General features: G+C 45.1%; 1 protein-coding gene across 1 annotated transcript in view; it reads left to right on the top strand.

Annotated features, from left to right (window-relative positions):
- LOC130368125 (prenylcysteine oxidase 1-like) overlaps window positions 1-9,689 on the top strand; it is a 30,897-nt gene extending 21,208 nt beyond the window's left edge. The window contains exons 4-6 of the mRNA XM_056571455.1: window positions 5,894-6,105; window positions 7,214-7,366; window positions 8,354-9,689. Of these exons, the coding sequence (XP_056427430.1) occupies window positions 5,894-6,105; window positions 7,214-7,366; window positions 8,354-9,015 (1,027 nt within the window). The 3' untranslated portion in view covers window positions 9,016-9,689. The remainder of the gene's footprint in view (window positions 1-5,893; window positions 6,106-7,213; window positions 7,367-8,353) is intronic.
- The last annotated feature ends 2,637 nt before the right edge of the window (window positions 9,690-12,326 follow it).

Raw genomic sequence — 12,326 nt, 5'->3', positions numbered from 1 at the left:
TTCATTTTTTACACTCGCATTTTCTTGTAGACCCAATTTTTGAATTTTTAAAAAGGGGTAAAAGGAGAGAAATCACCCTAAAATTTGTAACCCAATTTCTCTCGAGTAAGGAAATACCTCATATGCGTATGTAAAATGTTCGCCGGGCGCAGTAGAGGGCTCAGAAGGGAAGGAGCGACAATGGGATTTTGGAGAGTGAGTTTTTCTGAAAGGGTTTTTGGGGGGCATGTCCCATTTAGGAAGCCCCTATGGTGCCAGAACAGTGGACCCCCCCACATGTGACCCCATTTTGGAAACTATACCCCTCATGGAATTTAATAAGGGGTGCAGTGAGCATTTACACCCCACTGGCGTTTGACAGATATTTGAAACGGTGGATTGTGCAAATCAAAAATTTTATTTTTCATTTTCACAGACCACTGTTCCAAAAATCTGTCATACACCAGTGGGGTGTAAATGCTCACTGCACCCCTTATTACATTCCGTGAGGGGTGTAGTTTCCAAAATGGGGTCACATATGGATATTTATTGTTTTGCGTTTGTCAGAACTGCTGTAACAATCAGCCACCCCTGTGCAAATCGCCTCAAATGTACATGGTGCACTCTCCCTTCTGGGCCTTGTTGTGCGCCCTCAGAGCACTTTGCACCCACATATGGGGTATCTCCGTACTCAGGAGAAATTGCGTTACAAATTTAGAGTTTTTTTTTTCCCTTTTACCTCTTGTGAAAATGAAAAGTATAGGGCAACACCAGCATGTCAGTGTAAAAAATTTATTTTTTTACACTAACATGCTGGTGTAGACCCCAACTTCACCTTTTCATAAGGGGTTAAAGAAGAAAAAGCCCCCCAAAATTTGTAAGGCAATTTCTCCCGAGTACGGCGATACCCCATATGTGTCCCAAAACTGTTGCCCTGAAATACGACAGGGCTCCAAAGTGAGAGAGCGCCATGTGCATTTGAGGCCTGAATTAGGGATTTGCATAGGGGTGGACATAGGGGTATTCTACGCCAGTGATTCCCAAACAGGGTGCCTCCAGCTGTTACAAAACTCCCAGCATGCCCGGACAGTCAATGGCTGTCCGGCAATACTGGGAGTTATTTTGCAACAGCTGGAGGCTCCGTTTTGGAAACAGTAGCGTACCAGACGTTTTTCATTTTTTTGGGGGGAGGGGGGCTGTGTAGGGGTATGTGTATATGTAGTGTTTTTTACTTTTTATTTTAGGTTAGTGTCAGTGTAGTGTAGTGTTTTTAGGGTACAGTCACATGGGCAGAGGTTCACAGCAAGTTTGCCGCTGGGAGTTTGAGCTGCAGCGCAAAATTTGCGCCATCTCAAACTTGCAGCACTCACTGTAAACCTCCGCCCATGTGAGTGTACCCTGTACATTCACATTGGGGGGAGGGGGCAAACATCCAGCTGTTGCAAACTCCGAGCATGCCCTTTGGCGGTCCGTGCATGCTGGGAGTTGTAGTTTTGCAACAGCTGGAGGCACACTGGTTTGGAAACACTAAGTTAAGTAATAAACTTTCAAGTGTTTTGCAACCAAACTTAGTGTTTCCAAACCAGTGTGCCTCCAGCTGTTGCAAAACTACAACTCCCAGCATGCATGGTCTGTCAGTGCATGCTGGGAGTTATAGTTTTGCAACAATTGCAACAGCTGGAGGCACTGAGTTAGGAAACGGACAATGTTTCCCAACTAGTGTGTATCCAGTTGTTGCAAAACTACAACTCCCAGCATGCCCAGACTGCCCAGGCATGCTGGAAGTTGTAGTTCGGCAATATCTGAAGGATCAGATGTTGCCGAACTACAACTTCCAGCATGCTTGGGCAGTCTGGGCATGCTGGGAGTTGTAGTTTTGCAACATCTGGAGGTCCACAGTTTGGAGACCACTGTATAATGGTCTCCAATCTGTGCTCTTCCAGATGTTAGAGAACTACAACTCCCAGCATGCCTGGACAGACTGAGCATGCTGGGAGTTGTAGTTTTGCAACATCTGGAAGAGCACAGATTGGAGACCATTATACAGTGGTCTCCAAACTGAGGACCTCCAGATATTGCAAAACTACAACTCCCAGCATGCCCAGAAAGCCAAAGGCTGTCTGGGCATGCTGGGAGTTGCAGTTTTGAAACTCTCAGAGGCAGCAGTGAGATCGCTTTACGGCGATCTCACTGCTGCCAATGAAGATGCCGCACTGCTGCCGGAAACTCACCTCCGGGACGCAGCGCAGCCAGGACCGCATGGAGGACGCCGGGACCGCTCGGGACACCGCTCGGACGGGTAAGTGACGCTGGGGGACGGGTCAGGGACACTTAGCAGAGCGGTGTGTGTCCCGATCCCCGTGATCGGGACTCACACACCGCGCTGCTGAGTATTTTCATAGGGAAAAGCTGCTATCAGCTAGTCAGATTTGACCAGCTGATAGCAGCGATCGCTGGGGGGGGAGGGGGACGAAACCCCCCGTGGTCGCACGGTAAGATGGCTGGCTATCAGTGATAGCCACCATCTTTCCGAGCGCTGCGGGATGCCGCGAGTAGCGGCAGTAATGTTCATGACGTACCTGTATGTCATGGGTCGGGAACACCTTGCCACCCATGACGTACAGGTATGTCATAGGTCGGGAAGGGGTTAAGCAGCTGCATTCTCTCTTTCCTCCGTTTATATGGGGCTGTAATAGATCCAAGCTAAAACTGACCACATTGCAAAGACCTAGAACTCAGGGAGGTATGTCACTACCCGACCTACAGTTATATTACATGGCTGGCCAGCTCAGGTATCTTAGACACTGGGTCTCTTTGCAGCCCCTCCCCAATAGTGAGCATCACCTCGCCCATAGTCTACACCTCTCTCACTTGTGGCCCGTCTTGGAGGGTAGGATTGGCCTGGGGGGCCCTTGGCTTCCTTTGTATAGACTGGCCCTGAAACTCTGGACCTATGCTAAATGTTTATTTATCTTAACGAACAACCTGTTGGATCGACAACTGTGGCATGATCCTACGTTGCCACACTTCTCTGACCAACTGGACCTGCACTTTTGGAGGTCCTATGGTGTGATCTCCATTAGTGATGTCTATGACGGTAGTGCCTTTAGGGACTTCCAGTACTTTATTGACGTTAAGTCTGTCCCCAGGCGATCATTTTACCGATACCTCCAGCTCAGACACGCCTTTCAAGTACAATTCCCTAGGTCTAGTGCTCCATTCTCTCACTTCCCGGTTATTGGGGTGTTCACCACTCAGGGGCCTCGGGGCCTTATATCGGCTCTATATACTGCCCTTTTGAATGCTAAGTTGGGGGGGGAGCCGCTGTCGGTTGAGGCGCGCTGGAGGAGCTGTGTAGCTGACATGACCGATGAGGAGTGGGATGATGCCCTCTCCTCACATCTGTATGTCTCACCTTCTATCAACAACCGACTGATTCAGCTGTACATGTTCCACCAGTCGTACCTCACCCCGATACGCTTGGCTAAAATGGGTAGGCGTCCAGACTCATCTTGCCACCGTTGTGGGCATCCTGACTCTGACTTTATGCACATGATGTGGTCCTGCCATTATATAGCATCATTCTGGTCCGAGATGATACAGTTTCTTAATACCTTAACTCGACGACCAGTGCCGATGCTCCAGAGGAACTGCCTTCTGGGTCTTTTTGATGAGGAACTGTGGTCGCCAGCTGAGATCATCTTCCTCAGGGAGGTTCTTTTCCTTGCACGCAAGGCCATAGCATTGCGTTGGATGGACTCTAGGACTCCCACAGTTGCTGGTTGGAAAGCCCTCGTGAACACCTCAGTGAACTATAAGTATCTGGTTTATAAACATCGTAAGAACCCTGCCAAATTCTATAAAATATGGGCGACCTGGTGTGCCTCCCCCCATGCCCAATACACGGTCTCCAGGTTCTTGGCAGCAAGAGACCTCCTTCTATCACAGTCTTCTCCCCCGGCTACTTGATTTCTCTTTTCTCGTCTGACCTAGGCTGATATTCCCCCCCCTTCTTTGTTTCCCTCTCTCCTTTCCCCTCTTTCTTTTCCTTTCCCCCTTATTTTCTCTTGTTCCCCTCCCTTCTTTTTTCTCTTTTCTCTCCCATCTCCCTCTTCCTTTTCCCCCTTCCCCCCTGACCTGGACGGATTTGTGTGGTGTTTTGTGTTTGTAGTGTATCGTCTTTGTGTTTGTCTTTGTTTCCCTTTCCATAGTTCTTGCGTTCCCACCGTATGGTGGTTGGTTTCAATGTTTTCTCTGTTTTAGTTGATTCATTGCTGATGTATCTGCTCGTGTCATGCTGATGATTGATCCTCCTTTTTCCGGCATGGCGTCGGATGATGCCTGTATTTCTCACCGCCAGCTTTTGATACTCTCCGTCTGTATTTATTGTGTTGAGCACTTACATTGCAATAAAAACAGTTTAAAAAAAAAAAACTACAACTCCCAGCATGTATTGATCGCCCCCATTTGTGGATGTAAAGAAAATACCCCATATGTGGATGTAAAGTGCTCTGCGGGCGAACTACAATGCTCAGAAGAAAAGGAGCGCCATTGGGCTTTTGGAGAGAATATTTGTCTGGAATTGAAGGCCATGGGTGTTTACAAAGCCCCCATAGTGCCAGAACAATGGACCCCCCACATCTGACCCCATTTTGGAAACTACACCCCTCATGTAATGTAATAAAGGGTACAGTGAGCATTTACGCCCCACAGGTGTCTGACAGATTTTTGGAACAGTGGTCCGTGAAAATGAAAAATAAAATTTTTCATTTTGCACAGCCCACTGTTCCAAAGATCTGTCAAACGCCAGTGGGGTGTAAATGCTCACTGCACCCCTTATTAAATTCTGTGAGGGGTTTAGTTTCCAAAATGGGGTCCCATGGGGGGGGGGGGCTTTGTAAACGCACATGGGCCCCCCCGACTTTCATTCCAACCAAATTCTCTCTCCAAAAGCCCAATGGTGCTCCTCCTCTTCTGAGCATTGTAGTGCGCCAGCAGAGCACTTGACGTCCACACATGGGATATTTACGTACTCAGAAGAAATGGGGTTACAAATTTTGGGGGGCATTTTCTCCTATTACCCCTTGTAAAAATGTAAAATTTGGGGAAAAAAACTGCATTTTAGTGAATTTTCTTTTTTTTTTTTTCTCATTTACACATCTGACTTTAACGAAAAATCATCAAACACCTGTGGGTGTAGTTTCCAAAATAGTATGCCATGGTGTTTTATTTATTTTATTTATTTTTTCGCTGTTCTGGCAACATAGGGGCTTCCTAAATGTGACATGCCCCCCAAAAAACATTTCAGAAAAACTCGCTCTCCAAAATCCCATTGTCGCAAGGGCTCAGACCTTAGGGGGTTAAGGTCAAAATGGGCTTCAGCCCCAGGGGTTAAATGTAGGGGTGTGTGTGTAGGTTAACCCATCTGTAACCATACAGCACCATGTATAATGCATGCCCACATAGCAGTTTGCTCTCTGAGCTTGTTGGAATTTGTAGTTTTGCAACATTTGGAGGGCCACAATTTGGAGATCACTGTGCAGTGGTCTATAAACTGTGGCCCTCTAAATCTTGCAAAACTAAAACTCCCAGCATGCACGAACAGAAAACGGCTGTCTCGCCATGCTGGGAGTTGTAGTTGTGTACCTCCAGCTTTTGCATAACTACATCTCCCAGCATTCCCTTTGGCAATCAGTACATGCTGGTAGTTGTACTTTTGCAACAGCTGGAGGCACACTGGTTGGACAGTATAAAATTTAGGTAAAGGCACAGATTTGCAGCAGTACCCAAGGCATAAGTGCAAAGTACACTAACATTAGGACACCTGACCAACAAATCCCAAAACACATGTAATGGGACACTGCAGTATGTTGATATGATCACTAGTGGATCACTCACCTGCTTTTGTTTGCAGGATTTACCGTTATCAGACCTTCGACTATTCATTCTCCAACACGGAGTCTTTGCTTCATGCAATCGGTGGAGATGATTTCATCACAAAGGTGAATGTCACCATAGATGAAGCTATGCAAAAATCTGGTTTCTCTCAGAGATTCATTGATGAAATAGTGGTTCCAGCTATGAGAGTCAACTATGGACAAGGAGCTAAAGTCAACGGCTTTGTAGGTAAGAGCCTAAATCTGGGGCGAAAGCTAGTGGGCTTATAGCGATGCACCACTCCCCTCAGTTGTCTCCACCAATATCAACTCTGAAAGGTTGATAATGGGGTTATCTGGGCTTTAAAAATAATAGGCCATCAATATTAGATTGTGGGGATCTGACTTTCAGCACCAATAGCAATCAGCTGTTTGAAGGGGCAGTGGCGCTCATCCGAGGATGCAGCCTCTTCAATATTTTCATGTGTTTATGCCTTCAATTCTGGTACTATTAGTATCAGAAGTGCCTAGGTCAGTGTTTCCCAACCAGGGTGCCTCCAGCTGTTTCAAAATTACAACTCCCAGCATGCCCGGACAGCCGAAGGCTGTCCGGGCATGCTGGGAGTTGTAGTTTTGCAACAGTTGGAGGCACCCTGGTTGGGAAACCCTGGCCTAGGTACTGCAGTGTTGCCCTATTTACTTGAATAGTACAATGCTGCAGCACCTTGCACTGCAAGCGTTTGCGAATAAGAGCAGAAATAAACACTGAAGAGGTGCATGGCTCACACGTGTCCCTGCCACTTCGAGTGACCCCCACCGATCTTAACGTGTACCTGTCGTCAACAAAAACTTTTTATATAATGTAGATAATACCATTATATGTATATTTGTAATATACATTGGTTAAAGAATGTGTATATTTTTGTCCCTGCAGCTATTGCCTGTGTGTCTCTATGAGGAGTCCAAATACAGGAAGTGAGGGTGGACAAGCAGGGCTCTGTGCAGCAAGGAAAAGCAGGACAGTGTGCACTGAGGCTCTATAACATGCTCCCGGCTCACACATCAGGATGATTGACAAGCCAGGAGCCTACACAGATCCCTGCTTTATCCTGCCCTCACTTCCTGTATTTGGTCTCCTCATAGAGACACACAGGCAATAGCTGCAGGAACAGCATTTTTTCACCCCAAAATATACACAATTTTTAACCAATGTATATTACAAATATATACATATAATGGTATTATCTACATTATATAAAAGGTTTTTGTTGATGAATAAACTTGTATATGTCCCTGCACATGACATATTGAGAAACTGCTGTTTTGTTAAAATATATCCCTAAATGTTTGTCTTGTAGGGGCAGTGTCTTTAGCTGGTACTGATTCAGGACTTTGGGCAGTGGAAGGAGGGAACAAACTAGTTTGCACTGGTCTTCTTTACGCCTCTAAGGCCCAACTAGTTCAGGGCACTGTTACTTCTGTGCAAGAGAAGGTTCGTCCTACAAAGTCAGGTAAGTTTTGATATTCCTTGTTAGTTAAATTCAGTCATTTCATTCATGAAACCCTCTGTGTAGATCACTGGAATCAGCTTAAAAGGGGTACTCCAGAGAAAAAGGAAGTTTTCAGATCAACTGGTTACAGAAAATTACAGATTTGCTAATTTCTTCTATGTAAATCTCAAGCCTTCCAGTACCTATTAGCTGCTTTGTGCCTTGGAGGAAGTCATATAGTCTTACCAGTCAGACATGGTTCTCCCTTTTACCACCTGTGTCCATCTCAGGAACTGTCCAGAGCAGGAGAGGTTTGCTATAGGGATTTTTTCCTGCTCTGGAAAGTTCCTGACAGAGAGAAGAGTAGAGTCAGCACATCTGCAATTGGTGGTGCATGTGGAAGTATCAGTACATAGTAAAAAGGAGGTCTCGGCACTCACCAAATCTTCAAGCAAACGTAGTTTTATTGGATATCCTTAATAGATAGTTCCTGACACAGACCGAGGTGGCAACAGGGAGCCAACCATATATGGAAAGACTACATGACTTCCTTCAGGGCACACAGCAGCTAATAGGTACTGGAAGACTTTAGATTTACATAGAAGTAATTTCAATTACTAATCTGTAATTTTCTGTAACCAGTCTCAGTGATTGGCTGAGCGGGCCGTCACTTGGGCTAGTCTCAGAGCGTGGGTGCCGGAGCGTGCCGAGGACCGGTAAGTAGCCGAGGCCCCATACAGGAGATTACAAGGGGTCTCAGCGGTTGGACCCCCACAAGCAGACACTTATTCCCTATACTGTGGGTGGGGGATTAGTGTCTGATAAGCTCAGCTCCTTGGAGTACGACTGTTGCTCAAAATTTATGGTTGGACATTTATTTTTGTATATGGGTTGGTAGTGGTTTTGCAGCACCAAATTAAAGTGAATTATTTAGAATTATTATGAATATATTATACTTATTTGTTTTGGTATCAATAAAAAAATTTTTTTTTATCTGTCATTTTTCAGGCAATAAAGTAAGACTGTATGAAGTCAATTATGAGACTGACAAAGGGCCCACACTAGACATGTATGACATTGTTATCATTGCAACACCGCTCACCAAGGAACTTGGTAACATTAAATTCCTCGGCTTTGACCCACCAATAGAGACTGTTTCCAAGCCATACCATCAGACGGTGGCCACCTTTGTCCACGGACGGATCAACACTTCTTTCTTTGGTTGTCCAAAACCATGCCAGTTCTCTGTATCCGAAATATTAACCACTGATGGACCAAACCTTTTCATTAATAGCATTGGCCCCGTGTATCCAGTGAAACCAGGGACCAAACATGAAATTTCCAAAGCCTCTGATATTAAAGTCTGGAAGGTCTTCTCTCCAGAGCCCCTGACAGATGAACAGTTGCGTCGATTGTTTGAGTCATATCATGCAGTTATTGTAAAGGATTGGTTGGCTTATCCCGAGTACAGCCCTCCAGAGAAACTACCTCCTGTAATACTGCACCATGACATTTATTATGTGAACAGTATAGAGTGGGCAGCCAGTGCCATGGAGATGAGCGCCATCTCTGCAAAGAATGTTGCTCTTTTGTCTTACCATCGCTGGTATGGAAAGGAGGGACAGATCGACCAAGAAAATTTAGCAGAACGTCTCAAGTCTGAGTTATAGTGTGTTTTTTTTTTTAGTTTTTTTTTTAATTAAATAACGCAAAAAACTGTGAATAGAAACCCACCATACCTTTTCAAGACATAAATAATAATGTTGGAAATGCCACTTCTGCACTATTTTTTTCTTCCATTGTTTTTGTACAGGATCCTCTACTAATCACTACACCTAAGCTAGAAATGGTAAAGGGGCACTCCACTGGAAAACATTTTCTTTAAATCAACTGGTGCCAGAAAGTTTAACAGATTTGTAAATTACTTCTATTAAAAAATCCCAATCCTTCCAGTACTTATCAGCTGCTGTATGATCCACAGGAAGTTCTTTTCTTTTTGAATTTCCTTTCTGTCTGACTACAGTGCTCTCTGCTGACACTTCTGTCAGTGTCAGGAACTGTCCAGATTAAAGAGTACCTGTCATCATCTAAACTTTCCCTGATCCCCCTTCCCATCTGTCCCTTTCTCTAACTATGCCTATCCCTGTGTTTATTGAAGTTTAAAACGCTGTGGAAATATCTTTTTTTATCCCTCTTTATTAGCTCAGGAGCACTGTCTTTCTGAGGGGTGGAAGGAGGCGGGTCCCGGCAGGCATGATGTCACATGAAGCCTGGCTGGGACTCTGCTTCTGCCAGTCTTCCTGTATGCTGCTCTCCCTCTGCAGCAGTGTTTCCCAACCAGGGCACCTCCAGCTGTTGCAAAACTACAACTCCCAGCATGCCCAGACAGCCAACAGCTGTCCAGACATGCTGGGAGTTGTAGTTTTGCAACAGCTGGAGGCACCCTGGTTGGGAAACACTCTGCAGTGTGCATACAGACTAAGTACAGGGGAGGGACGGCAGCCTCGGTCTCTCTCTCTCTCCTGTGTCTCTCTGCACTAAAAAGTCAATGCTGAGAACCAGGGGCTGAGGGAGCAATTACAGAGGCAGTGATTAAGATGAATGTCAGGGGGGGCACAGAGCAGGGAGTGCAGTGAGTGCAGTGAGATAATACAATGTATAAGATAACGTGTGGTGAGGGGCAGGGAGAACACAGAGCAGGGGGGAGGGGGAGGTGACTGGCTGTTATATGAGAGGCATATGCAGGCTTGTAGCTCACAGGCTGGGAGCGAGTCCTGAGCTGATAGTACTGAACTTCCGGTGGAAGGACCAGACCCCTTCAGCATTAGTCCTAAAAGCTGTACACTTACTATGAAAAGCATAGGATGCTGCTTGCAGACCAGGCATAGAAGAGAGACCCCTAGTGGCCAAAAGTATAAAATGAAAAAACTGGTATAAATATTAATATTTTTTTAAATAAAGATATATTACAATATCTCTTCATTAATGATTATGAACAACATATTAAAAGTTTTTGTTGATGACAGGTACTCTTTAAGGGGAACTCCGGTGGTAAATTTTTTTTTCAAATGAACTGATGCCAGAAAGTTAAACAGATTTGTAAATCACTTCCAGTACTTATCAGCTGCTGTATACTACAGCTATACTACAGAGAAATTTGTGATGTTCTTTCCAGCCTGACAACAGTGTTCTCTGCTGACACCTTTTCAGGAACTGTCCAGAGCAGGACAGGTTTGCTATGGGGATTTGCTCCTACTCTGGACAGTTCCTGACATGGACAGAGGTGTCAGCAGAGAGCACTGTGGTCAGACAGAAAGGAAACTCAAAAAGGAAAGAACTTCCTGTGTATTATACAGCATCCAATAAGTACTGGAAGGATTGGGATTTTTTAATAGAAGTAATTTACAAATCTGTTAAACTTTCTGGCACCAGTTGATTTAAAAGAAAATGTTTCCCAGTGGAGTACCCCTTTAACTAGAATCTGCCACATGTACTCCAGCCATGATGGATAGCACAACTGCAGAAAAACCATGGAATAGTGTCCTGCCCACCTGACCTTTGATATGTAGTATTGGTAGGACAACTTTGCTCATCATTGAACTATACCCTGCCATGTATCGGGAGAGCCTTCTTCCACTGCAAGTAATGACTGTGGTCCAGACACTTGTAAATCTTTCCTTGTGTGGTATATGCAAATGGATGAATACATAAAAGCATAGCCTTTTTCAGGAAGAGGCTCCCCGTTCCCACTGGGCCATACTTCAAAAAAAAATGGGTCATTGTCTTATGAAGACAACCACCTTTAAATAGAAGTTGGCATGGAGGGCAGCTTATTGCTGTAAGTCTGGCTTCTCTAACCCAGAGTGATCAGCCATCATCAGTGGGAAAAACTAGACAGACAGGCTGGGCCATAGTGGCCATTGAATTCAAGAAGGCAGGGAGCCATGCAAAAAAGATTAGACATGTCTTTTCTTTTCTTGGTCAGCCAGTGCTGAAGTCCCCCATTAAAGTCAATGGGAGCTTCAGGGCCAAAGGGCGCCTCACAGTTTGAGAAGCATTGCTCTATAGTTACCTAGTATACATATCCAGGAGTCTGGGGTTACCCCTGAAAGGCAGGTGGTGGGATTCATGCTACCCTAGAGTAGACTACCATGAAGCTACACTGTAGTCATAGATCATAGCTGTGCCCACATGGAGCAGAGCTACAGTCATGGCCGTAAATGTTGGCACCCCTGAAATTTTTCTAGAAAATTACGTATTTCTCACAGAATAGGATTGCAGTAACACATGTTTTGCTATACACATGTTTATTCCCTTTGTGTGCATTGGAACTAAACCAAAAAATGGAGGAAAAAAGCAAATTGGACATAATGTCACACCAAACTCCAAAAATGGGCAGGACAAAATTATTGGCTCACTTAACTTAATATTTGGTTGCACACCCTTTGGGGAAAATAACTGAAATCAGTAGCTTCCTATAACCATCAATAAGCTTCTTACACCTCTCAGCCGGAATGTTGGACCACTCTTCCTTTGCAAACTGCTCCCGGTCTCTCTTATTGGAATGCGCCTTTTCGCGACAGCAATTTTAAAATCTCTCCATAGGTATTCAATGGGATTTAGATCTGGACTCATTGCTGCCACTTCAGAACTCTCCAGCGCTTTGTTGCCATCCATTTCTGGGTGCTTTATGATGTATGTTTGGGGTCATTGTCCTGCTGGAAGACCCAAGATCTCGGATGCAAACCCAGCTTTCTGACACTGGGCTGTACAGTGCGACCCAAAATCAGTTGGTAATCCTCAGATTTCATGATGTCTTGCACACATTCAAGGCACCCAGTGCCAGAGGCAGCAAAACAACCCCAAAACATCATTGAACCTCCACCATATTTCACTGTAGGTACTGTGTTCTTTTCTTTGTTGGCCTCATTCTGTTTTCGGTAAACAGTAGAATGATGTGCTTTACCAAAAAGCTCTATCT

This window comes from Hyla sarda, chromosome 4 (genome assembly GCF_029499605.1).
Source record: "Hyla sarda isolate aHylSar1 chromosome 4, aHylSar1.hap1, whole genome shotgun sequence".
NCBI classification, from domain to species: Eukaryota; Metazoa; Chordata; class Amphibia; order Anura; family Hylidae; genus Hyla; species Hyla sarda.
This window is presented reverse-complemented; position numbering and strand designations above follow the sequence as displayed.